General features: G+C 43.9%; 1 protein-coding gene across 3 annotated transcripts in view; it reads right to left on the reverse strand.

The window, feature by feature from the left end:
- Positions 1-26,706, reverse strand: part of PRKG1 (protein kinase cGMP-dependent 1) — an 878,222-nt gene that overhangs the window by 111,226 nt on the left and 740,290 nt on the right. For 2 of the 3 annotated variants that reach the window (XM_026719912.2, XM_026719913.2), the window contains exon 8: positions 7,533-7,598. In XM_026719912.2, the coding sequence (XP_026575697.1) occupies positions 7,533-7,598 (66 nt within the window). Of the gene's footprint in view, positions 1-7,532; positions 7,599-9,432; positions 9,685-26,706 lie in introns of those variants that run through there. The other variant, XM_087932356.1, reaches the window with a different exon arrangement.

Raw genomic sequence — 26,706 nt, forward strand, 5'->3', positions numbered from 1 at the left:
AAAAGTCATTAACTACATTTCTTGCTAATTGGAAGCCTCTTACAGCAATAGCATATATACTTATATACGCTCAGGGGCTAAGATGCTGAGCTTGTTGATTAGAAAGGTCAGCAGTTCAGCGGTTCGAATCGCTAGAGCTGCATAACCGAGTGAGCTCCCAATACTTTGTCCCAGCTTTTGCCAATTAGCTGTTCAAAAGCATGAAAAATGCAAGTAGAAAAATAGGGACCATCTCAGGGGGAAGGTAACAGCGTTCTGTGTGCCTTTGGCATTTAGTCATGCTGACCACGGAGAGGTCTTGGGACAGTGCTGGCTCTTCGGCTTTATAACAGAGATGAGCACCATTAGAGCCGGAAACAATGATATTTGCCACATAGCTTTTCTCCTACCGCACTAACATGTTTTACACAATATTATCTCTACATGGTCCTATAACCTGGCTGGATTATAAAAGTTCATGGAAGGTTTGGCCATAAATGAAAACAAGAAGGTCTCTGCAGCTGCTTAGCAATGATCCCCAAAACACTTTGAAGCAGGTATTTGCTGCTTAGCGCTACTTGGCAAATAGTATACTATCCTCTAAAACTGCTGGCTGCAAAAAAGCCATACAAAATACAGTCACTGATCAACCATGATTTTTTCTAGTTTGCTTTTAAATCCTTGTACCAGAATACACAGCAAAGCTCTATAGAAGAAGCTCTACATAATGAGGGTTGTTAAGATTAATCTTGAGATTGCAGCCAATTTGGTGTAGTAGATAAGACATCAGGCTAGAAACTGGGAGGCTGTGAGTTCTAGTCCACCTTACACACAGCCAGCTGGATGGCCTTGGGCTGATTATTCTCTCTCAGCCCTAGGAAGGAGGCCATTCCCAAAAAGCCTTTCCAAGAAAACTTTAGCGACTTGTTGAGGTCTCAAAGGCATATACACTCACATACGTGCACACAGATTTTATGGGACTCATGCAAAAATATCAATAGATATTCAAGATAACATATCTGAGATGTACCTACAAAAATATTGATAGAAACCATTCACTAAGGCCTTAACTATTACATTTTAACAAAACCTAAAAAGTTTCCACTAATTTACAAGTTATTCCACTTAGTTTCATGTATATAATTAACTGAGAGCTGGACACAGATATGCTGACAACAAAGTCAGAATCCCTAGGGTCACAATGCAACTGAAAAAAACATCCACTATAAATAGCATTCTTGCAGTCATATTCAATTGCACAATGTTGAACTCTCTGGCATGCAGTAGATTAAACTTTAGTTTTTAGAAGTTATATTTACACCCACTTGGTAGTACAAGGACATTGTCAGCAGGAAAAGAAAATATATATTAAGTTAATCCCATAAAATTAGAGAAGAATTATCCCATAAGTAAACACTAATCCTGAATTAATACTTTTTGTTTAAATTGTCATTGTAAATTCCAATGGCAAAATATTTGACATATTATTCAAATATGAATAATTATTTAAATACATTTTCCTCAATAAAAAACTGGCATGCATTAACTCTCTTCTGTAAATGTATACTTAACGGCTATTTTATAATACAGAAAATGTCTTGTATATGTATCACTTAAGTTGTTGGCAATTTTAACAGTTTCATTTATTTTGCAAGAGATGGGTTTCACTTTAATTGTCATGGAGCATAAATTAAATATTGGATATTTTCATACATATTCCAGGAAACATTTCAGTAAATATAAATTATTATAAAGGATATTGTCAACCCCTAACCCTCTCACTTCCCCCATCTCTTCCTTTCTAATTTTCCTCTATCATCTATTTATCTATTTTTCTCTATCTATCTATCTATCTATCTATCTATCTATCTATCTATCTATCTATCTATCTATCTATCTATCATCTATCATCTATCATCTATCTATCTACCCACCTACCTACCATCTCTTTTTTTCTAGATAGATGAAGCATACATAGGTATGCATTTGATGTTTTACAAAATTTTTGGTTTTATAGAAAAAATGGTATTGTTCTTTACTCCATGAATCTCTCCCCATTAAGAGAGTCAAATGTAATTTTTCCTTTCACTTCTGTGTAAGCTTTAAATTTGAAATTTTCATTAAAAGAGGTTATTTACAGTGCACCTACTGTGAAATAGACGGGAGGTGGGGAAAATGAAACACTGAATATCCAGTCTGTTGTAGGCTAAATGATAGCTCACTCACTTGGCAACACCATAATGCGTGCAGCAGGTAAACAACATGTTATGTCCCTGGAACTTGCCAAAGTCCCCACCCAGGTCCGTTCATGCTGCGGGGGCGTTTGCTGCCCCTCATTGGCTGGCCTCCCTCGACAGCCGGCTATAAAAGCCAGCTGCAGGGTCCGGCCAGCCGCTGATCGCTGGAAGCCTGCTCCAGGCAGGGCTAACACGTTCAGTCCTTTATTGTTCCAATAAAGTCTTGTTGCACCCAAGCCCTGGTCTAGCCTCTCATTGCTCAACTACAACACTGGCGACGAGGGTGGGATGGCTACCAGAGGCAATTCGCAACAGCTGAAATCACTAAAATAACCGCTGAGCCGCAGCCGCGCCGCCGGAGAGCTCGGTCAGCAATAGCGAAAGTAATAGCGTCTGTAGCCGCTTGTTAGCAAGCTACAGAGGAAAGTGAAGCGCTGCGAGCCGCAGCCGCTCAGCACAAAAAGAGCGCGAAATTCAAACGGCTGTCGTTTGGATTTCTAGCCGGAATACAGCGCGGTGCTGTTATTCCGAGCTACTGACACTCATGCAGGCGCGATTTTCAAAGCGCTATCAGAGGCGGCAAGCCAGCACTGCCTACGCTCTCCAGGAGCGCGAATTTCAAAACGCTGCCAACAGTCGTTGCAGCTCAGCACAATTGTAGCCCAGAGAGAGAGCAGAGAGGTCTATGAAGCCTCTCCAGAGCTGAAATCACTAGACTAACGAGAGCACAAGGGCCATTTGTGTCCCAGAGAGATTTCTTAACAGCATATCACGCAGGAGTCCTCGTCATGAACTCCAACCCAGCCTTCCCACCGTTCAAACCGGAAGAAGAAAAATGGGAGTCATACAAGAATCGTTTTAACCACTACATCGACGCTATCGGTCTGGCTGATGCTGGGGAGCACAGAAAAAAGTCATTCTTCCTCAGCTATTGCGGGGCCATCGTTTTTGATACCGCCACAGCACTCGTCACCTTCACCTCCAGAGGCGACTACTCGCCAGGAAGGACCTCAACCTATCCCAGGCCGTCGAGGAAGCCTTGGCAGCAGAGCTGGCAACCCAGTCCGCCACTGAAATTCAAGGCCCCGTTCCCAAACAAAGCTGCGCCACCGTTCATTCAGAAGAGGTAGTCAACGAAGACGACCCTAACGAGCAAACAGACATCCACCGCCTCACCCATGCCAAACAACCACAGGCAGGAGCCAGGCTAGAAACCAACAGCGCACCCAAACACATCATCCTATGCCTATCCTGTGGAGGACCTCACTCGAGAGCTACGTGCAAATTCAAGGGTGCCATCTGTAACCAGTGCCACAAAAAAAGGCCACATCGCTAGAGTCTGCCAGGCCGCGCACAACTCAGCACAAAAGGTTCCTTCCTTTTCCCATTCTGGGCCTCAAAGGCAAGTACTCAATTGTCACACTTGCTACCATGCTAACCACACCTGTCACTCTATTAGTAAAATAACACTTTCCGTTCTATTAGAAGGTAAACCTTGTTGTATGGAGGTTGACACGGGGTCAGCGCTCTCAATCATCTCTTGGAGCACCCTCAAGAAAATCCAGCCCAGACTATCCAGAAACCAGCTCCAGAAGTGCCAGATCTCCTTGAGGGATTACCAGGGAAAAGACATTCCAGTGCTCGGCAAAGGCAAGTTCCTTGTTAATTTTAAAGCTTTTAAAGGCCACCTGCCTCTAGTGGTAGTTAACGGCAACCTCCCCAGTCTTCTGGGGCTTGATTGGTTCCCCTACCTCGGCCTAGGGTTAACAGGAGTCCATGCTGTCTCAGCTTCTGACACTGACTCCTTATTCACTGACTACTCAGACGTATTCAGCAATGAGTTGGGGTGCTATAAGGGGACCCCCATCTCATTTGCAGTTGACCCCCAAGCGGTTCCAGTCCGGCTGAAACCGCGTAGAGTCCCATTCGCCATTCGGCCTAAACTGGACGCAGAGCTCGATAAATTATTAAAGCAAGGGGTCATTGAGCCGACAGACTTCGCCAAATGGGAGACGTCAATTGTCACACCCCTAAAAAAGGATGGCAGTCTGAGAATTTGTTCTGATTACAAAACAACAATCAACCGCTTTCTACAAGTTAGCGCGTACCCAGTCCCGGTCATTCAACATTTACTGCATACCTTTGAGCCTGGCAACATTTTTGCCAAATTGGACATGTCGCAAGCGTATCAGCAGTTCCCCGTTGACAACCAAACGGCGGAACTGCAGACCATTGTGACTCACAGGGTGCCTTCGGAGCAAGCGTCTCCAGTTTGGCGTAAGTGTTGCCCGGGATTTTCCAATCCTCATGGAGCGTATACTACAGGGCCTCCTGGCGTAGTACCCTACTTCGACGACATTTTGGTCTCGGCCAGGGACAGACCCCAACTCTTCCAGAGAGTCAGAGCAGTGTTAGACAGGTTCAGACAGCATGGCCTCAAATTAAAAAGGAAAAATGTGCCATTGCCACTAGACAGGTGGACTTTCTGGGCTATAAGATTGACGCCTCAGGCATCCACCCCCTAGAGTCCAAGGTCAAGGCAATTCATGAGACACCCACGCCAACCACTAAAGCCGAGCTACAAGCCTTTTTGGGATTATTGAACTTTTATGCATCATTTCTACCTCACAAAGCATCAGTAGCAGAGCCTCTACACAGGCTCTTAGATAAAAAAAGCACCTTGGCACTGGGGACACAAGGAAGACACCGCTTTTCGCGCAGTCAAATCACTGCTCACATCTGACGCGGTCCTCATTCAATTTGACCCACACCTTCCACTGGTACTAGCCGCGGATGCTTCCCCTTTTGGGATTGGCGCCGTATTAAGCCATAGACTACCCAACGGCTCTGAGGCACCGATTGCCTTCTTTTCCAGAACGCTCTCAGCAACAGAGCGTAACTATAGTCAGATCGACAAGGAGGCTTTAGCCGCAGTGGCCGCAGTTAAGAAATTTCATGAATTCCTGTTTGGCCACAACTTTGAGCTAATCACGGACCACAAGCCTCTCCTGGGTCTTCTTTCCGGGGACAAGCAGACTCCCCAAGTGTTGTCTCCTAGAATGACGAGGTGGACTTTGTTCCTGGCGGCCTATTCGTACAAGCTCATCCACCGCCCTGGAAAAACGTTAAGTCACGCAGACGCCCTCAGCCGCTGCCCCCTGCCAGCTCCAGCAGAAGACCCGGCCCCGGTCCATGCCATCTTCGATGTCACCGAGCTCGACCTCCCTGTCACCGCTCTCGACATCGCCACCAAATCCAAGACGGACAAAACCATCGCCCAGGTACTGGACTGGGTGAGGAGGGGGTGGCCGGGCTCAAACCTCTCAGCCGAATTCACACCTTTTAAGACCCGTCAACAGGAGCTGTCTAGCATACAGGGCTGCCTGCTGTGGGGCACCCAGGTGGTTATTCCGGCCTCACTCCACACACCAGTCTTAGAGGCATTACACGAGGGCCACCCGGGCATCGTCCGGATGAAGGCGTTGGCACGAAGCTACGTCTGGTGGCCGGGCCTGGACGACGACATCGTCAAGTGGGTAAGCTCATGCCAACCCTGCCAGGAATCCAGACCATCCCCTCCAGTCACCACCCCCACAAAGTGGGAGAGCGCCAACGCACCTTGGTCAAGGCTACACATTGACTTAGCGGGTCCGATTCATGGCAAGACCTTCTTGGTGGTCGTAGATTCATACTCAAAATGGATCGATGTGGCCCAACTATCCACAACCACCACGCTAGAAGTTACCAAGGCTCTAACTCGCCTATTCGTAACACACGGGTTACCAGACACCATTGTTTCAGATAACGGCCCCCAGTTTGCCTCAACAGAATTTAGCCGTTTTGCCACAAATCTTGGCATCCGAAATATCTTCACGGCTCCCTTCCATCCTGCCAGCAACGGATTGGCAGAACGAGCCGTTAGATCCACAAAAGAAGCATTAGCCAGATTCAGCAAAGAAGATTGGCATCACAGGCTCTCCCGTTTCTTGCTGAGCTAACACTCGACCCCTTGCATGGTCACCAACAAGTCCCCTGCAGAACTTCTAATGGGTAGGCGCCTAAGAACTGTGTTGGATAGGCTCCACCCTCACTATTGTCCTGACACCCCTCTCGCTTCAATGACGGGGGTCAGAGATTTTGTCTTGCAGGAACTCGTATTTGCGAGGAACTATGCCGGAGACCTGCTGTGGATCCCAGGAGTGATAGTAGCAATCACCGGCCCCCGGTCGTACCGAGTCCAGCTGGAAGACGGCCGCATCTGGAGAAGACACCTGGATCAGCTAAGGAAACGACAGGGTACCCTCGCCAGTGTCGGATCGTGGGCTCAGGTCGACCCCCAGGTGCCACACCAAGCTCCCATCGAAGACCATGCCAGAGCCACTGCACCACCTACACCCGGACCAGGAGAGTTGGCAGTAGACCGGGACTGCCAGATGGGTCCGCCACCGGCACCAGTAGATGGGACCACAACATCGCCAACCAGAAGCACCACACCGGTGCCAGTGCAAACCCCAGAGCGAGGCTGCACCCCATCACCAACCCTACCGGGTTCCTCGGACTCTGAGACACTTGGTAACTCACTGGAGTTACGACGCTCAGGGCGCCAGCACAGACCGCCCGCTTATTTAAGTGACTATGCGTGTTCGCATCTGGGGGGAAGGGGTGTTATGTCCCTGGAACTTGCCAAAGTCCCCACCCAGGTCCGTTCATGCTGCGGGGGCGTTTGCTGCCCCTCATTGGCTGGCCTCCCTCGACAGCCGGCTATAAAAGCCAGCTGCAGGGTCCGGCCAGCCGCTGATCGCTGGAAGCCTGCTCCAGGCAGGGCTAACACGTTCAGTCCTTTATTGTTCCAATAAAGTCTTGTTGCACTCAAGCCCTGGTCTAGCCTCTCATTGCTCAACTACAGCACAACAGATTTGTTAACTGTTCAGCAGTAACTAATCATTGTTTTTATTCCTATCCCAAACATGTTTGGAACAGACAAAAAGCAATGAATGAACCGGGAACTGAGAATTTTGAAACCTCAACAGAAAGAAACCTTGACTTATTTCAGATTCAGATAAAAAGCTCTGAATATTCCTCTGCTGTATGATTAACCTTCCAAGCATTTTCATGTTTCTATTCAAATTGGAGTCATTATCAAATGCATTTAATAAACTGTGACTCAGTTGGGGATCTATTTGATCTCAAGACCAGGTCAGTGAAATATTTTCCCTTCAAATGTTCCAAGATTAAACAAGGTCAGTTGCTAAGCACAATTAAAGTGACTGGCAGTTTGAAATAATTAGCATCAGTGATGAAAAGTGGCATACTTACTCTCTGTCGATGACCAGACACGTCACGGGTTCCGCACTAATAACATTAGCTGTTCTGACATCTTCCCTGAAAGAACAACACCACAGATTTTACACAAAATGGCTAGGCAGTTATCTCTACACTACTATGCAACATTAGGCCACAAATGCATCTTGCAAATGAGAATTATGTTTACTGATATCATGCTTTAAATCATTGACAAATAATGCTATTCTAATTTTGCTGCTCTTGAGAAATGTTTTCAAAACATTATCAACATGGTAATCAGAAATGTTGCTCCAACATTTTAATGTTTTTTTCATAAGACCATTTCATTCATCCTTTTCTCACTTGGCAATTCATTTAGCAGAAGCACACCATTTATATATTAATATGGGTCACAGAAGAAGTGTGGATATTTTGGTATAGTGACGTCTGCACAAACTATCATTTCTATAAATAGAGAAAGGCAAAAAGCAAACAATTAATGAATCAAGCTGCATTAGATGGGAGAAGGCTAATTAATGTGGACCTGCTCTATGAAGAAAACCAGTGTGTGAAGAAGTTAATAAATAGGTTTTAATATGTTTCCTACTTTTGGTTTTTCCTTATGCATCCCTACATAGGTTTCAGTCTGGTATGAATTCCAATTATATCAAGAAAAAATATCTTCAAGATATGTAGTGTATAAATGGGTGGACAAAACTTTTAAAAAAAGTTGTTTTAAAAAATTTTAGTCTCTCACCAAACTGTGCAGCTTTGAAGACACCAACTTTTTAACAAAGATTTTTTGAATACAAAAATAAATGGGACACAAGTATGTTGCAAGGGAATATGCAGTTAACTTTTTAAATGTAACTAATTGGGTGCCATGTAGGGCCATGGGTATTGTTACATAATCAAAACAATAAATGATTATGGCTTAGGTGTTTTGCTTGGAAGAGGGTCCTGCTGCTCAGAAAATTAGTCAGAACCAGTGGTGGGATTCAAAAAAATTTACTACTGGTTTTGTGGGAGTGGCTTGTTAGGCGTGGCAGGGTAAGGATACTATAAAATCTCCAGTCAGAGGTGGTATTTGCTGGTTCTCTGAACTACCCAAAATTTCCGCTACCAGTTCTCCAGAATTGGTCAGAACCTGCTGAATACGATATCTGGTCAGAACATATTCTAGAATGCATTCTAGAAGAGAGACAAGGTAACAGAGGAAAATCTTATGAATTCCCATTTTCTAAGTGGATTTGGGGTTTTGCACAGAACACGAAATGTCTGTTCAGGAAAAGAAAAAGAAAGAAATATAAAATAGACAAAAACTATGAAAAAGGCAATCATTGGAAGCCATATTTGCCATCATATTGGGTGGGGGGGAGAATAAATTGTTTAAATCTTGATATAGAGACTTATCTATAGTGCCTACATTGGTCCAGTAACACTATCACGATATTTTTATTATGCTGTTCAAGGATTATTTGCAGCTATTGTTTTATATAGAAATATTGTTTAACCAACAGAGGATTTCTTACACTTCCCCTTGAACAGCTAAGTTAACATTATGTGGAAATATACAATTTGTCATGGAATTATATATCAAAATGCGATATCACTCCTATTGGCACTACAATGATTTTAAAGAATATATGCTAATAAATAATCCATCAGTAACTCTGTAACCACACACCATTCCAGATCTGATCAAATTATCCCTCACCATAGAACACCATGTATGTTTTTAAACTTGTTTAGTTATGCCTCTCAAGATTAATACCTGTAAATTAAGATGTGATAAATTATACAAAATGTAAGCATGCAGTCAGTCTTTTTATTAGATTAACACAAGTATTTGTTATAACACAGCCCTTCGACAGATCCAGTGCTATAGCCTAGCTTAAAAACACTATGAAAATGCAATCTGGCAATTACTAACTCTGATTTTTTTTCAGTTTCAAGATTGTATTCTTCATCACTACTTCCAGAGAGGTAAAATCCATTCTCAGAATCGCTGTCACTGTCTGAATAACCCATAGCGATGAGATCAGGTCTACCATTTTTCTCCTGGAAAGAAACTTCTGTTTCCTTCTGTCCACAGACTCTTCCCTACGTGCTATTACTTGCTCTGGAATTTTACAGACCCTTTCCATTTAAAATCTCTAGGCTTGGAAAAGGTCACAGCTGCTCTGGAGGTCTCTCCTATGTATCATTGGAAAATGAAAGCAAAGCATCTAGTAAGCCACATGGGGAATACCTCTGATCACCAGTATGCTGACAACAACAGCAAATGGTTCTCACGAGTATCTACTTTATTTGTTTATGCCTTTTAATTAAAAATATTTATGCTTCAAACTAACACTTGCCAATTTGCAAGAAGGTTCAAAAAAATCTACATATCATTTTTGGGGGGTTATGTTGTATTTATAAAATTAATTGACCCACTCAAGAAAAATGAAAACAATTTTTCTGGTTGTTTCAGCAATTTCCTAGTTCCTTAGGAAAAAATGACACAATGTTTTTCATTATGAAATTGAAATTGTTTGATATAATCAAAAGATTGCTTAAGCTTGAAAAAGGCAGAATTAGTTAATGATTCATACAACTGTTGGAAAATACTTTTAGGTAATTGGACCATTTTAACATTTGGCAATTGAAATATACCAAGCAGTGAATAAACTAGATTACTAAAAATAATATATGAATTTGCATTTAATTACTAAAAGTAATGTGTACTGTCCTCCAATAATAATTGAACTTTATAGTGAGACGATGTTCTTGCATTTCCTGAAGCGACCAGCTTGAGCTATTCAAAGCAAAATTGTTTTAATTTTTGTTAAGATGATCAATTAATTTTATAAATAGAATGCATTAGTTTATAGGAATATCTTGATAGTGTTTAATTACATACATTGCTTATATGTCATAAGTGATAAAGTGAGACAACAGTCTCCAAGATATATGTACCTTTAGATATGCAGTCCTATCTTACCCAAATAATGTGACCATGGTAAAACTCGGTGATACTTGGCATACAGGCCAACATGTGCCAAAAAACCAACTAGTGCAGTGGTACCTCAGTACTCATCAATAATTGGTTCCGGGAAGCATGGTGAGTATCAAAAATGATGAGTACCAAACAAATTTTTCCCATAAGGGATAATGTCAGGGGCACCTGTGGTGGCCAAGTGCTAAGGCAGGAATTCACTCAGACTCTCCCACACTCTCATTATAATCTCCTTCCTTCCTTCCTTCCTTCCTTCCTTCCTTCCTTCCTTCCTTCCTTCCTTCCTTCCTTCCTTCCTTCCTTCCTTCCTTCCCTTCCCTTCCCTTCCCTTCCCTTCCCTTCCCTTCCCTTTCTTGTCTTCTTTTTCCTTTCCTCATCATTCTCCTTTCTTCTTCCCCTCTTTTCTTATTTTTCCTTCCTTGCTCTCCTCCCATCTTCCCTTCTTTATATTTCCTCTTTTCCTTTCTGGTTTCTTGAAAGCTCAAATGCAAAAGGGGAAACTGGTGTCAATGGAAAACATTTGTTTTGTTTGTTTTTCTAGCCCTCTGCCAGTGAAATGGAGGGCCCACTTTTTTGGCCTAGACAGTCTCCTGCAGCCCTCTGCCAGCAAAAACGGAGCTTGGCAGAGAGCTGCAGGAGGACATTGTGGCCAAAAACAGAGCCCGGGAGAGTCACGTGAGGCCCTCCTGTGCTCCGTTTTCGCTGACAGAGGCACCATAGGATGGTCCTTTGCTGTTTCCAGGGCGGTCCTGCGGGCCAGATATAAACACCCCGCAGGCCGGATCTGGCCCACGGGCCTTTAGTTTGACACCCTTGTTCTAGGGTGTTAGCTATTCCTGCCAGCTTGTTTGCAAATTTGATGAGTTCTCTTTCTATTGCCTCACCTAAATATATCGAACAGTATTAGGCCTAAAACAGAACCTTGGGATACCCCACTGCTTCTTTCTCTTCATGTAGATATAGTTCCTTCAAGGACTACATGCTGAGTGCAGTTTGTCAGTCAGTTACAAATCCATCTGGTGGTGATGTTGTCCCACATTTGTTCTAGCTTTCTGTATAAACTTACAATAGCAACTGAAAAAAAAAAAAGACTTATGACAGATTTTCACACTTAAGGCGGTGGCAGTGTCCCAGGTTCATGTGATCTCATTTTTAACCTTCTGAGCAAGGAAAGTCAATGAGAGAGTGAGATTCACCTAACACAAGGATCTTCAAACTTGGCAAGTTTAAGACTTGTGGACTTCAACTCCCAGAATTCCAGAGCTAACATGACTGGAGGAGGAATTCTGGGAGTTGAAGTCCACAAGTCTAAAAGCGGTCAAGTTTGAAGACCCTGCCCTGACCTAACATGTCACTCACTTAACAATTTCAGCAATTTAACAAATGTGACAAGAAAAGTTGTAAAATGAAACAAAATTTATTTAACAACTGTCCCACTTAGCAACTGAAATGTTGGCTTAATTGTGGTTGTAAGTTCGAGGACTACCTTATTAAGAAGGTAAATGAATGCCAATTTGGGAGAAAAGTTAGCGCTTTGCTATTATACAGAAACAAGAGAGGAATGTATATAAATTAGAAAGAAATATAAGGGTAAAGCTCTAATGCTCTGTTACTATGAGCATCTAATGTTCATGATAACAGAGGTAAACATGTCAATTAGTAAGTGAGAAAATGGGCTAGGAAAGTAAAACTTGTAAAATCTAAAGCTAGAAATATGCAGATCTGTTCTTTATACCTGCCTCTAAAATGGCTTTGCATCTCGTGCAAGGGCCAGTCACACTCAATGCTAAATGCTTTTTCCTTGTGTGCTAAATAAAACTTTTGAACTCTGAATTATGGCATCTGACATTTGGACCAAAGCATGTAAAGAACCAAGGGAAGGAATTCTTCTATCAGTCTCAGACCATTGAGATAATGTCTTAATAATGTTAGCTTCTATATCCAACACCTTCTCATAGTAACTCACGCAAATATGAATCAAGAATACATTCTTCTTCCCAAACTAGAGATGGTATTCAACAGGTTCTGACCGGTTCTGGAGAACCGGTAGCGGAAATTTTGAGTAGTTCAGAGAACCGGTAGCAGAAATTTTGAGTAGATCAGAATATCCCCTCTGACTGGCCCACCCCCTCTGGTCTCTGCCTCCCGAGTCCCAGCTGATCGGATGGATCTACTTTTGTTGCCCTGCACAGGAAAACGGAGCTGGAAAGCAGGTTAGTAGGGTGGGGAGGAAATGGGATTTTGCAGTATCCTTCCCCTGCCATGCCCACCAGGCCACACCCATCAAGCCACACCACAACCACCAGGCCACGCCCAAAGAACCGGTAGTAAAATTTTTTGAATCCCATCATTGTCCCAAACCCTACTAAGATAGAACAAGAGATTTTAGTTAAGTATGAACATTTGTGTCTGATATTCCATGTCTTCGTGTCTTGGGTAATCCTGCTGGGAATATGTAATAGCACTTAGACTTATATACAGTGCTTTTACAGCCCTCTCTGTTTACAGAGTCAGCCTATTGCCCCCAACAATCTGGGTCCTCATTTTACCCACCTCGGAAGGATGGAAGGCTGAGTCAACCTTGAGCCTGCAATACTGCATTCTAATTTACTGGGCCACCATGGCTAATATTCTTCACTCATCCCCCTGTCAAAATGAAGCAATACAAAAGGATGTGTGTGTGTGGTATGCATATGTTGTATGTGTAAGTCTTTGTGTGAATAACAAACTTTTTATGTGAAACATAAATTTTATGGGAAACAGAGAATGTGGTGGGAAAATGAACTCTTATGACGAAGAAATAGAGGAATGGAGAACACAATCTGAAACTATCTTGTAATGGGAGCTGTAAACTTTATGAGCGAAGGCTTTCGTTGCTGAGTACCATATGGTACCATGGAAGGAAACAGTGAAGGGAAAAAAAGTTGTATATTTCCCACACTAACATATATAATTTATGACACCATATGCCATGTTTTCTAACATTTTTATTGCCACTGAAGCCCTGCTAAGTGTAGCTCTTCAAATGAACTCCTGATTAAGTAAAGCCACAGTCTTCTGTCATACACAATCTGTGCAAAGCAGGTGGCTATCCCTGAACTGACAATACTATTTTTTTTATCCGCCAAATCAGATTCAGATTATATAGTCAGTAGGAGAATATTATGACAGTGTCATGTAATTCATAACCATCAGCCAGCCATCAAGATCAGACGTTTCTAAAATATCTCCTTTATCATGATTTAGTCACGCGATTCTTTGCAATCCCATTTTTAAAGCAACTCTTTGCTGTCAGATATTTTACTAATCCCATTTGCTGAATTAACATCACAGAAGCTGTAGTGCCAAACTGTATTTATTTTTCTTTTCCATGTGTTAACAGGGACATATTCTCTTGTGCATGACATATATACTAGACAAAATAAAGCAAATAAGTTTTCCACCCTAAACTTCAACTTCCTATCTCTATCCCTTATTTTGGCAAAAAAAAACTGGATTGAAAGCACATCTTGCCCCAAAGAATCCATTCCTTGCTCTTTAGACCATATTTCTTATATGGTGTATTACGTTTTATATTGGGGTGTGTGATGACTCAGTGCTTAAAGACTCTGAACTTGTCAACTGGAAAGCTGACAGCCTGGGAGCTAGATTCGAGCACCACGTGACAGGGTGAACTCTCATTTTTTGTCGCTTCTTCTGCCAACCTAGCAGTTCGAATGCATGCAAATGCGAGTAGACAAATAGGTACCCCTTCGGTGGGATGGTAACAGTGTTCTGTGCACCTTGGCCAGGGGTGGGATTCTACTGGTTCAGCCCGGTTCTATAAAACAGGTAGCTCCAAAGAGCAGCTGACACCAAACCGGTTCTTTCCGAAGTTTTTCTTCGGTTGGGCCCACCCGACTGCCCGGGCTCTAGGCTGTCCTTTATTCTTACTTTAGTTGCTTTGCGTGGCATAGCTGACTGCCGCACATCAGCAGGAGATGGTGATTGCTTGTAGGAGAAGTTGTTTTGCAAGTATTGCGCACATGCATGTTCACCGAACCGGTTGTTATGCCGGTAGGATCCCACCCCTGAACTTGACATGTAGTTATGATGGCCACATGACCACGGCACCATCTTCGGACAACTCTGGCTCTCATGGTTAAGAAAAGAGGTGAGTATTACCCCCCTAGAGTAGGACATGACTGGACAGGGGAAACCTTTCCATTTACCTGTATGCTATTTTTTTAACTTGCTAAATAAAGGATTTATTTCATTACCTTCATTACTTGCACCATTTTTTAAAATCTCCCAATGCAAAGCTATACAAGCTTTCCTCCCAAAGGGTCCTTAGCTTAGGTTACAAAGTATTTCAGGTTAAGGAATATAATATCATGACCTTTGAATTTATATGGATTATTAACTGAATGCTATTTTGTAATTGTGGTAGAAACAAGTTTTTTTAGGAAAAGTTTGTTTGCTATCTCTTTCTTTTAGCTGCACTGAAAATCCAATTCTGAATATTTTTATTTGCAAGCAAATAAAACCATAAATAAATTTTGTATAGTGGTGATGTCTAAAATGAAGCAATATTTGTATTTGAAGTCTTTATATTGCCGTTCTAGTGGGACTAAGTATTGAATCAAGGAAAAGCTGCAAAAAATAAAATAAAACAGAAAGTAGATTGATTCTTGATAGGAATTGGACTAGGACTCATATAAAGTCCTGAGTAGGGCAGTTAATGCAGTCAATGCATTAATGCAGTTAATAAGTCAATGCAGGAAATAAACAAACTTCTCAGTGTATGGCATACCCTCAAACATCATGGAAATCACAACTTTGCAATCTGAAAAAATGACAAGCGGAGAAACCCTTTAAACTAAGATTAATAGTCTGAAATTTCTTAGCTCTCCAATCAGGTTTTCTGCAATATTCTATGAAGACTCAAAGAACCCATGTAAGCATGAGGTTAATTTTGAAATGGAAAAACCTAGTAGGCAGAGGATGGGGGAAGGGGTGAAGCGGGGAAACTATCTGATAGAATTTGAGAAAGAACAGAAATATAGAAAATATATAGATTGCAACAGAAAAAAAATTAGGGTGCATCTAGACCTCTACAGCAAATGGAAAACACTTACCAAGTTTCTTAATTGTTATAAATCAGGGGTGTCAAACTTGCATCGTCAGGTGACGTATTGGGATTTCCACCCCTTTGCCAAATTGGGTGGGGGAGGGGCCAGCACGTGACGTATCCAGCTTGCGGGCCATGAATTCGACACCCATTGTATAATGACTTGGGGCAGGGGTCACCAAACTTTTGGATCGCAGGGACCACCAAATTCATATTTTTAAATCCCGAGGACCACTAATATGAATTTTTTAAAAAGCTTCCAGCCTCACCTGGAGACAGGCAAGGAAAGGTGTCCCTGGGCACACTTCAAACCCAGCCACAACCAGTGATTATTTGGGGGCAGAGGAGGGGGGGGCAGAGAGAGAGAGAGAGAGAGAGAGAGAGAGAGAGAGAGCGCATCTTTCGTATTACCAGGGGAGGAAAGGAGGTGAAACAAAACTCACTCTTTCACCGAGACCTACAAAACGCCAATCTACTGAGTTCCAGGAGATCTTAAAAACCACCAAACGCTCCCACTTGCAGTTCCTGTGCCTCCCAGCTCAGGTGTCTGAGATCCACACTCCCCACACATGGTGGTGGCAACAACAGTCCTCTCCCCCAGCGCCCGCTGTCAGCTCTCCCCATTAGTTCTCTAGCTTTGAATTGCTCCCAGCTCTCTCTCTTTCGTCCCCCCCTGCACCCACATGCAGGCAGAACCGTGCACAGCTCTCCTCTTTTCCAGCCCTCGCTGCCTCTCCCAACATCGAAGCCTCGGAAACGCAGGCAAAGCCACCCCAGCGGTAGCACCCTGAGTTGCTTGCTTCTCCACTACTGCCTCCTCCTCCTCCAGCACCTCCTTCTCTGGGTAGGGTGATTCTTAACTAACCGAGCATGCTAAGGCAACTCAGGGCGCTACTGCTGCTGTGTCTTTGCCTGCGTCTCTGAGGCTTCGATGTTGGGAGAGGCAGCAAGGGCTCCGTCTCCCTCTCCTTTTTTGTCTGCATGTGGGCATGGGGGGTGGAGCGGAAGACCCTACACCATTTCTGACAAATGGCAGTCCAATCTCTTCTTGAAAGTCTCAAGTGATGAAGCTCCCACAGCTTCAGAGGGCAAGCTGTTCCATTGGACCAATTCAAAGCTAGAGAACTAATGGGGAGAGCTAACAGTGGGCGCTGGGGGAGGGGCTGTTGTGGTGTTCGGAAAAGACTGAGCTGAAATCTTCACTCTGGTCTGTGTTTCCAGCGGGAACACGGACCATTCTTATTGGCTGATGCTGTTTGACAGCTGGCTATAAAAGGGTGCTGCCAAACGGCATCAGCTGTTGTCTGCCAGCTGGCTACCTTGTTAGCATGGCAGCCACGGCAAGCCTTTATTGTTACAATAAAGTAAAAGCTGAAGTTCGCTCCATGTTTGCCTCAGGTTATTCCGCCGCTCCACAACACTGGCGACGAGGACGGGATACTTATAAGAGGCAACCGGGCAAAGAATCGCTGAGCGAAGTCACTACAAAAAGAGCCAAAGTCACTACCAAGCTGAATGTCACTTTAAGAGCTACTGTCACTATTCGCGAGTGCGAATTTCAACTTTCTTCGAAAGATCCAGCACCACTGAGTCGAGATGACTTCGAACCCTGCATTCCCACCTTTCAGACTGACAGCAGGAACATGGGAGTCCTACAGAAACCGATTTGACTGTTTCCTAGATGCCATAGACCTTGCTGACATTTCCAACCATAGGAAAAAGTCCTACTTTTTAAGTTTTTGCGGAGCCACAGTGTTTGACACTGCTACGGCATTATTGGCTCCACGTTCAATTAAGACTGTTCCATGGGAAGAATTGCAGAAAATTCTTTCCAACCACTATTCCCCTAAGCCATCCCAAATTGCCAGGCATCATGCTTTTAGGAGACGGATTCAGGCTGAGGGAGAGACTATTAGTGGGTACATGGCTGCTCTACGAACAGCTGCCTTGCATTTTGGGTTTAGAGCAGGGGTGGGCAAACTATGGCCCGCGGGCCACACCCGGCCCGTTGGTCTTTTTAATCTGGCCCGCCGAAGATTGGTACAGAATTAAGGTTTGATGTGAATGATTGAATGATTGCATTCATTTGATTTTGACTTGTAATGACAGGCATTTCGACACCAGGTGGTAGCCCATCTGTCAAATTTTAAAAGTCAATGAGGCCCCTGAGCCAAAAAGTTTGCCCACCCCTGGTTTAGAGACTATCTGGAAGACATGTTATTAGACCAACTAGTTTGTGGAGTCAGGGATTTAAGGCTACAAAGATGTCTATTGGCTAAAGGGGATTTAACCCTTAAATTAGCAATTGAAGAGTCTCAAGCTGCTGAACTATCAGCACTTTCAGCAGCAGAAATTCAGGGAAATCCAATTAGTCAGGGCAGCTCAGCCATCCATTACGATGAAGCCTCCTCAGAAGAAGGCTATGAAGAGGCTAATGATGTAAATCCCCTCAGGCAGCAAAAAACCAGTCAAGGGGAAAACAGGCCAAACCCCAATCTACCTTCACGGCATCAGCCCATTTGTCTAAGCTGTGGGGGAAACCACCTCAGGGCATCCTGCAAGTTCAGGAATGCCATTTGTCTAAAATGCCAAAGGAAGGGTCATTTAGCCAGGATCTGTCAAGCAGGAAAGACTTTTGCCCAAAAGCCTCAGACAACCCAACATCTCCAAAAACAAGTTGAAGACTATTTTACCTGCTATCAAGCCAAGCTGACTAACAAAGGCTCTAACAAAATTAGTGTTTTTGTTTCTATAGAAGGGAAACCTTGCAGGATGGAGGTTGACAAAGGCTCAGCACTGTCCATCATCTCATGGAGCACCTTGAAACAACTACTTCCCAGAATGGCTAAGAAGAAGCTTCATGGCTGCCAGTTAACCCTACGCGACTACCAAGGCAGAACCATCCCAGTTATCGGAAAAGGCAAGTTTTTTGTACAATTTCAAAATTTTAAAGGTCACTTGCCTTTAGTGGTAGTGGATGGTGCCCTCCCTAGCCTGTTGAGGTTAGACTGGTTCCCTGCCCTTGGCCTCCATATAAGCAAATTGAACAAATATTTACAAATCAGCGCCTATCCAGTCCCTGCTCTCCAGCACCTACTACATTCTTTTGAGCCAGGAACCATTTTCGCTAAATTAGACATGTCACAGGCCTATCAACAGTTCCCTGTTGATGACACAGCCGCTGAACTACAAACTATTGTAACGCACAGGGGCGCTTTCAAATGCAGGCGCCTCCAATTTGGCGTAAGTGTAGCCCCAGGAATTTTCCAATTCTTAATGGAAAGACTTCTTCAAGGATTACTGTGCATAATTCCGTATTTTGATGACGTTTTTCTTCCCCTGACAAGCCTCAGTTACTGCAAAGAGTTGACAAGGAGGCTTTGGCTACAGTTGCTTCTGTCAAAAAATTCCATGAGTTTCTATATGGACACTATTTCGAGTTGATCACGGATCACAAGCCTCTGTTAGGCCTTCTGTCTGGCGAAAGACAAACTCCTCAGATTTTGTCTCCAAGAATGACCAGGTGGACCTTATTTCTGGCTGCCTATTCCTATACACTGGTTCATCGACCTGGCAAGAGTCTATGCCACGCTGATGCTCTTAGTTGCTGCCCCCTGCCTGTTCCTGTGGAGGATCCTGCACCAACTAATGCTGTTTTGCAGATCAACGATTTCAAACTCCCCATCACTGCCCTCGATATTGCTGCCCACTCTTCCAGGAACAAGGTAATCTCCCACATTCTTGACTGGGTGGGAAGGGGGTGGTCAGCAATTCCTTATGCCCCTGACATGTGAAATAGCACACTTACTTCTTTTAGGAATAAGTACTCTCACATGACAAAAGCAGCTAAACTGAAATTACAGATTCTCACAAAATGCATCTCTCTTTTGCCTGAATTATCCTTTGTTCATCCTATTACAGTCCACACATAAGGATTCAGCAAAATTCCATCATTTCCTAAGGATGTCATGGAAAATAAATACCCTCTGTTTATTTTTAAGCACTATCAATATCTCATGAAGTTGTGAGGTGATGTCTGCTACCGGTATCTGAAAAAGATGATGGCCCCTGAGGTTTTATACTGATAAAGATGGAGGATTTAATTAGTTTCCAGAAACTTCCCCTGCCGATTCTGAACACCCCTAAGAATTTTAAATAACATCTGTGAAAATTCACATTTTAATACCTGCAGGCATTTTTAGATTTTGTCTCATTTTTAAAAGTAATTTCACATCATACAAAATATATTTCATATTTCTACCTATCTATCACCTGTCTCTGTCTCTATGTCTTTCTCCATATCTATCTATCTATCTATCTATCTATCTATCTATCTATCTATCTATCTATCTATCTATCTATCATCTATCAATGTGTGATGTGCAAAGCACTGCATACACCCCTTTATATTAATTGACAATGCTTCAGTCAAAAATAGGCATTGCTATTCTTTACCAAATTTCTTCCCTCAGATTATGCTTTCTTGTAACCTAATCTAAAAACATTCAATAAAAGTTATTTTTGTATTAAAAATAACAGTGAAGATATCAGTTTCAAGTTGATAAATAGAATTATTGAGAATTTTAGAGAAGCTGATCAAGTGATTTAAAATGCAAATCAGGAAAGTTTTTTTTTAGAAAGGGAAAATGAAAACTAAGAATGAGGATTTATATTGCATATTTGTCACATAGCTTTTTCTTTCTTTAAAGCTGAGCAGTGAGCTGAAACAGATTTCCCCACTAAGCAAATTCTTGAAAGAATATAATGAGAAAGTAAACAAGATGATTCGCTTATTAGCAGAATGGCACTTACTGGAAGGTCAGGCTGTGATTCTGCAGATACAGATATAAAGAGAAGCCCAACTAAAGCTAAGCCTGCGTAAACAGCAGCAGACCTATCTACAACTGAGAACAAAATGGCATGTCTATATAGTTTATTGGGGGAGAATTTAGATCTCCAGGGTCTATCAGAAACTGCGGAAATTATGCCGGTCCTTGGAAATGAAAAGTATCGTAGTATTATTTTTGTTGCCATTAAAAGCCATGGGAAGAAAAGAAATAATATAACCATACTTTAAAAAGACCTGGGAAAGCAATATGGAAATTCCACCATGACTTTCACTTTGTCTTTTGAAGGCTTCCTCCAAACTTCAGGTTCAATCTGCCTTTCAATTATGCCCGGGCTACAGCCTGGGAATGAAAAGGGTGGAAGCGTTTTAAATAGGAGGCGTCGAGGCAATCCAAGCAAAAAAACGTTAGTGGGAAGAATGAGAAATATAAAAGCAAGATATTTGTTCAAAGATAGTAGAACTGATACAGAGCTTCCAAATTTAGATACAAAAGCACACATGCATAAGGTTTCTTTAACTCAAAAGAAAAAAAAAAAGAAAACCCACCAAAAGGTTACATTCACATCAGTGAATTTCCCTAGAGGCATTATTAATGTGTAGCAGACTGAAGAGGGAATTCCAAAGAGTCTGGGAAATAAATAAATAGGTTATGGGGCAGGGAAACTCTTAACTCCCTTGTTATGACCCTGTAGTCCCTATTCAGGGTAGTGTTGGGACGACTGGATGGAGCTGAGCATTGACTTACTGGATGCCCTTCCTGACTTCTCTGTGGAGTTCACAATAGATTATTTTTGCTTTGCATCCTAGGAGAGAAATATCTGCTGCTACTTAAAATTGAACTCTTGACCTTCCAAGTGAGAGGCAAGCATCTTCACCCTTAGGCCACTATGCCAGTCTAAGGAAACCCTTAATAATAGCCATCAAATATAATCAATGGGGACATAGGATCGAGGAACATTGAAAAAGATTATAATCCAAATATAGGGAAAATACATTTTTTTCTTATTAGATCTAGAAAAATGATACTTAAATACTGCATGTTAGATGTAGTATAAATGGAAACAGAAAGGCATACAAAATGGAAACTTTTAAAATTATGCAGCATATTTTGTGCAGTATTTAAAATGCTTATAGAAACTCTAAACTTTTAAATCTTATCCTGTAGTACTTTTTTACTAGATTCTAATAGAAGACTATGGGAATGGTGCTGGGAGGCGGGGGCAGGGGGGAGAGCTGCAGGCTAGACAAAGGATTTGAGTGAAAAAAGACTTGTAACCAAAGTCAAAGATCAGTCTTCATGAAAAGAGAAACAATAGTCCAACCTATAAAAAACATAACTATAAAAGACAGACTAGAAGTAAAAATTAAGATAAACAAGAAAATGATAATAGAACATCTGTCTGATCTTGATGAATATAAATCATTGGGACATGACAGATTACATCCCAGGGCTCTGAAGGAACTGGCAGATGTTATCTCAGAACCATGGTACCATATCTTTCAAAAACCCTAGAGACCAGGAAACTACCAGAGGACTGGAAAAGAGCTGATGTGGTTCCCATCTTTAAAAAAAAATAAAGACCAGGAAACTACAGACCAATCAGCCTAATATCAACACCTAGGAAGATACTGGAAAAAATAATCTGAAAACAGACCAGATGGATTTGTAACTGGTTGACAAACCATACTCAATGAGTAGTCCTTAATGGTACTACATTTACATGGAGGGAAGTAAGCAGTGGAGTATCACAAGGTTCTGTCCTAGGCCTAGTACTCTTCAATATCTTCATAAATGACTTAGATGAGGGGATAGAATGGGAACTCATCAAATTTGTAGATGACAGTAAGCTGACAGGAATAGCCAATACTTCAAAAGACAAGCTCAGGATCCAAAAAGACTTTGACAGACTTGAACAATGGGTCCTGTCCAGCAACATGACATTTAATGTGGAAAAAAGCAAGATTTTACACTTATGCAGGGAAAACCAATGGCACAAGTACAAATTAGGCAAAACTTGGCTCAAAAACAGTAACTGTGAGAAGGACCTTGGAGTGCTAGTGGACAATCACTTAACCCTGGGCCAGCAGTGTGCAGCAGCAGCTTAAAAAGCCAATCATTGGTTGTATAGAGGCACAAAATCAAACTGTGAAGTATTAGTAACACTTTATAAATCCTTAGTAAGGCCACACTTGGAATACTGAATGCAATTTTGGTAACCACGTTACAGAAAAGATGTTGAGACTTTGGAAAAAGTGCAAAGAAGAGCAACTAAAATGATTAAAGGCTTGGAGACAAAAACATATGCAGAACATTTGCAGGAATTGGGTATGGCTAGTGTTATGTCCCTGGAACTTAAAGAAGTTCCCACCCAGGTCCGTTCGCGCCGCGGGGGCGGTTGCCCTCTCTCATTGGCTGGTTCTCCCCAGCAGCCAGCTATAAAAGCAGGCTGCGGGGTCCAACCAGTCGCTGTTCGCTGCGAGCCAGTTCCAGGCTTGCCAAGCACGTTCAGTCCTTTATTTCCTAAATAAAGTATTGTTGCATCCATGCCCTGGTTCAGCCTCTCATTGCTCAACTACAACACTGGCGACGAGGATGGGATGGCTACCAGAGGCAAAATGCAACTGCTGAATCACTAGCCGCTGATCCACAGCCAGAGAGAACGATCAGCAGGCAGCGAGAACGAACGCTGATCCGCAGCCAGAGAGAGCGGTCAGCGAACAAGTGAGAGTGAGAAAGCGTCTGTAGCTGCTTGTTAGCCAGCTACAGGGAAAGTGTAGCGCTGCGAGCCGCAGCCGCTCTAAACAAAAGGGCGCGAAATTCAAACGGCTGTCATTTGAATTTCTATACAAAACACAGCGCGGTGCTGTGTTCTTTTGAAATCACTGACGCCAACGCAGGCGCCAAATTCAAAGCGCTGCCAAACAGCCGTTGCTGCTTACAGCGTGCAAACCCAGAGAGAGAGCGGGAGGCGCGGAGCCCCCCCCCCCCCGAGCTGTAATCACTTGCCTGCCTAGGCACAAGAGTTTTTTTCTTGCCTCCATTGTGGTCCCAGAGAGATTCCAAAGCAGCTAGCCACTAGATTCTCAACATGAATTCCAACCCAGTCTTCCCATCGTTCAAGCCGGATGAGGAGAAATGGGAGTCATACAAGAATCGCTTTAACCATTACATCGACGCCATTGGGCTGGCTGATGCAGGGGAGCACCGAAAAAAATCATATTTCCTGATCTACTGCGGAGCCATCGTCTTTGATACTGCCACAGCACTCGTGGCTCCACGTGAGTTAAAAAACGTCCCCTGGACAGAACTGTTAGAAATCCTTACTAACCACTATTCTCCTAGACCCTCACAGATTGCCAGGCGGTTCACCTTCCGTATGAGGAAACAATCAGACAAAGAAACTATCAACCAGTACATGGCTGCCCTCAGGACTGCAGCACTCCATTGTGGGTTTGGGACCTACCTGGAAGACATGCTCCTCGATCAGCTAGTCTGTGGGGTCAAGGATCTTCACCTTCAGAGGCGCCTACTCGCCAGGAAGGACCTCAACCTCGCTCAAGCCGTCGAGGAAGCCCTGGCAGCGGAGCTGGCAGCACACTCAGCCACCGAGATCCAAGGTCCTGGCTCCAAACAAATTGCAGTTTCCGTCCACTCTGAAGAGGTGGTCATCGAGGAGGACCCCAGTGATGCGGCCGACATCCACCGCCTAGCCCACACCAGACACCCGCAGGTAGGAGCCAAGCAAGAAAGCATCAGTCCATCCAAGCACATCACCCTATGCCTATCCTGTGGTGGATCTCACCTGAGGACCACCTGCAAATTCAAGGGAGCCACCTGCAACAATTGTCACAAAAAGGGGCACATCACCAGAGTCTGTCAAGCCACTCACAACTTGGCACAAAGGGTCCCTTCCTTTTCACATTCTGGACCCCAAAGGCAAGTATTGAACTGTCGCACCCGCCACCATGCTAAGCACGCTTGCCATACCATTAGTAAAATCTCTCTCTCCGTTTTATTAGAAGGTAAACCTTGCCGCATGGAGGTTGACACGGGGTCAGCGCTCTCAATTATCTCTTGGAGCACCCTCAAGAAACTACAGCCCAGTCTATCCAGAAACCGGCTCCAGAAGTGCCAGCTTAGCCTGAAGGACTACCAGGGGAAGATCATTCCTGTAATCGGCAGAGGCAAGTTTCTTGTTAATTTTAAAACTTTCAAAGGCCACCTACCTCTAGTGGTAGTTAGCGGCAACCTCCCTACACTTTTGGGACTTGATTGGTTCCCCCACCTCGGCCTAGGGTTAACAGGAGTCCATGCGGTCTCAACCTCTGACACTGACTCCCTATTTGCTGACTACTCAGACGTATTCAGCAATGAGCTGGGGTGTTATAACGGTACCCCTATCTCATTCTCAGTCGACCCCCAAGCAGTCCCAATCCGGTTGAAACCTCGTAGAGTTCCATTCGCTATTCGGCCTAAATTAGATGCGGAACTGGATAAATTATTAAAACAAGGGGTCATTGAGCCAACAGATTTTGCCAAATGGGAGACGCCCATTGTCACACCCCTCAAAAAAGACGGTAGCCTGAGAATTTGCTCGGACTACAAAACCACAATTAATAAGTTTTTACAAGTTACCGCTTACCCAGTGCCCGTCATTCAGCATTTATTACACACTTTTGAACCTGGCAGCATTTTTGCCAAATTGGACATGTCTCAAGCGTATCAACAGTTCCCTGTTGACAACCAAACAGCCGAACTCCAGACCATTGTCACCCACAGGGGTGCTTTCCGGTGCAAGCGTCTCCAATTTGGCGTAAGTGTTGCCCCAGGCATTTTTCAATCCCTCATGGAGCGGATTTTGCAGGGCCTCCCTGGTGTAGTACCCTACTTCGACGACATCTTAGTCTCGGCCAGGGACAGACCCCAACTCTTCCAGAGAGTTCGAGCAGTGTTAGAGAGGTTCAGACAGCATGGCCTCAAATTAAAAAAAGAAAAATGTGCCATTGCCACTAGACAGGTGGACTTTCTGGGTTATAAAATTGACGCCTCAGGCATTCACCCCCTGGAGTCCAAGGTTAAGGCAATTCACAAGGCACCCACTCCAACCTCCAAAGCGGAACTGCAGGCCTTCTTGGGGCTACTGAATTTTTACGCATCTTTCCTGCCCCATAAAGCATCTGTGGCGGAACCCCTGCACAGACTTTTGGATAAAAAATCGTCTTGGCACTGGGGACACAAGGAAGACTCCGCTTTCGCGCAGTCAAATCACTACTCACGTCGGAGGCGGTCCTTATTCAGTTTGACCCCAACCTTCCATTAGTGCTAGCAGCGGACGCATCCCCTTTTGGAATTGGGGCAGTGTTAAGCCACAGGCTCCCCAATGGCTCCGAGGCTCCCATCGCTTTTTTTTCCAGGACGCTCTCTGCAACAGAGTGCAATTATAGCCAAATCGATAAGGAAGCTTTAGCAGCTGTCGCAGCAGTGAAGAAATTTCATGAATTTCTTTTTGGCCACTTTTTTGAGCTGGTCACGGATCATAAGCCTCTCCTGGGTCTACTAGCAGGCGACAAACAGACCCCTCAAGTCCTGTCTCCTAGAATGACGAGGTGGACTCTTTTCCTAGCGGCATACTCGTATAGACTCATACACCGTCCAGGTAAAACATTGTCCCAAGCAGACGCCCTCAGCCGCTGCCCCCTGCCTGCTCCAGCTGAGGATCCTGCCCCGGTCCATGCTATCTTTGAGATCACCCAACTGGACCTCCCCATCACTGCCCTTGACATTGCCGCCAAATCCAAGGCAGACAAAACGATCGCCCGGGTACTGGACTGGGTGAGGAGGGGGTGGCCGGGCAGTGATGTTGCTGTGGGGCACACGAGTGGTCATCCCGACCTCACTGCATACCCGAGTGTTGGAGGCATTGCATGAGGGCCACCCTGGCATCGTCAGGATGAAGGCATTAGCACGCAGCTACGTATGGTGGCCTGGCCTCGACGATGACATCATCAGATGGGTAAGCTCCTGCCATCCCTGCCAGGAATCCCGTCCATCCCCTCCAATTGCCACCCCCACTAAGTGGGAAAGCGCCAGCGCACCTTGGTCCAGGATTCACATTGACCTAGCGGGCCCGATGCACGGCAAAATGTTCCTGGTGTTCGTGGACTCTTACTCTAAATGGATTGACGTGGCACAACTATCCACAACCACCACGCAAGCGGTTACCAAGGTATTGACTCGCCTGTTCGT

This window comes from Pseudonaja textilis, chromosome 4, assembly GCF_049901715.1.
Source record: "Pseudonaja textilis isolate UNSWEBS1 chromosome 4, rPseTex1.2, whole genome shotgun sequence".
Classification (NCBI taxonomy): domain Eukaryota; kingdom Metazoa; phylum Chordata; class Lepidosauria; order Squamata; family Elapidae; genus Pseudonaja; species Pseudonaja textilis.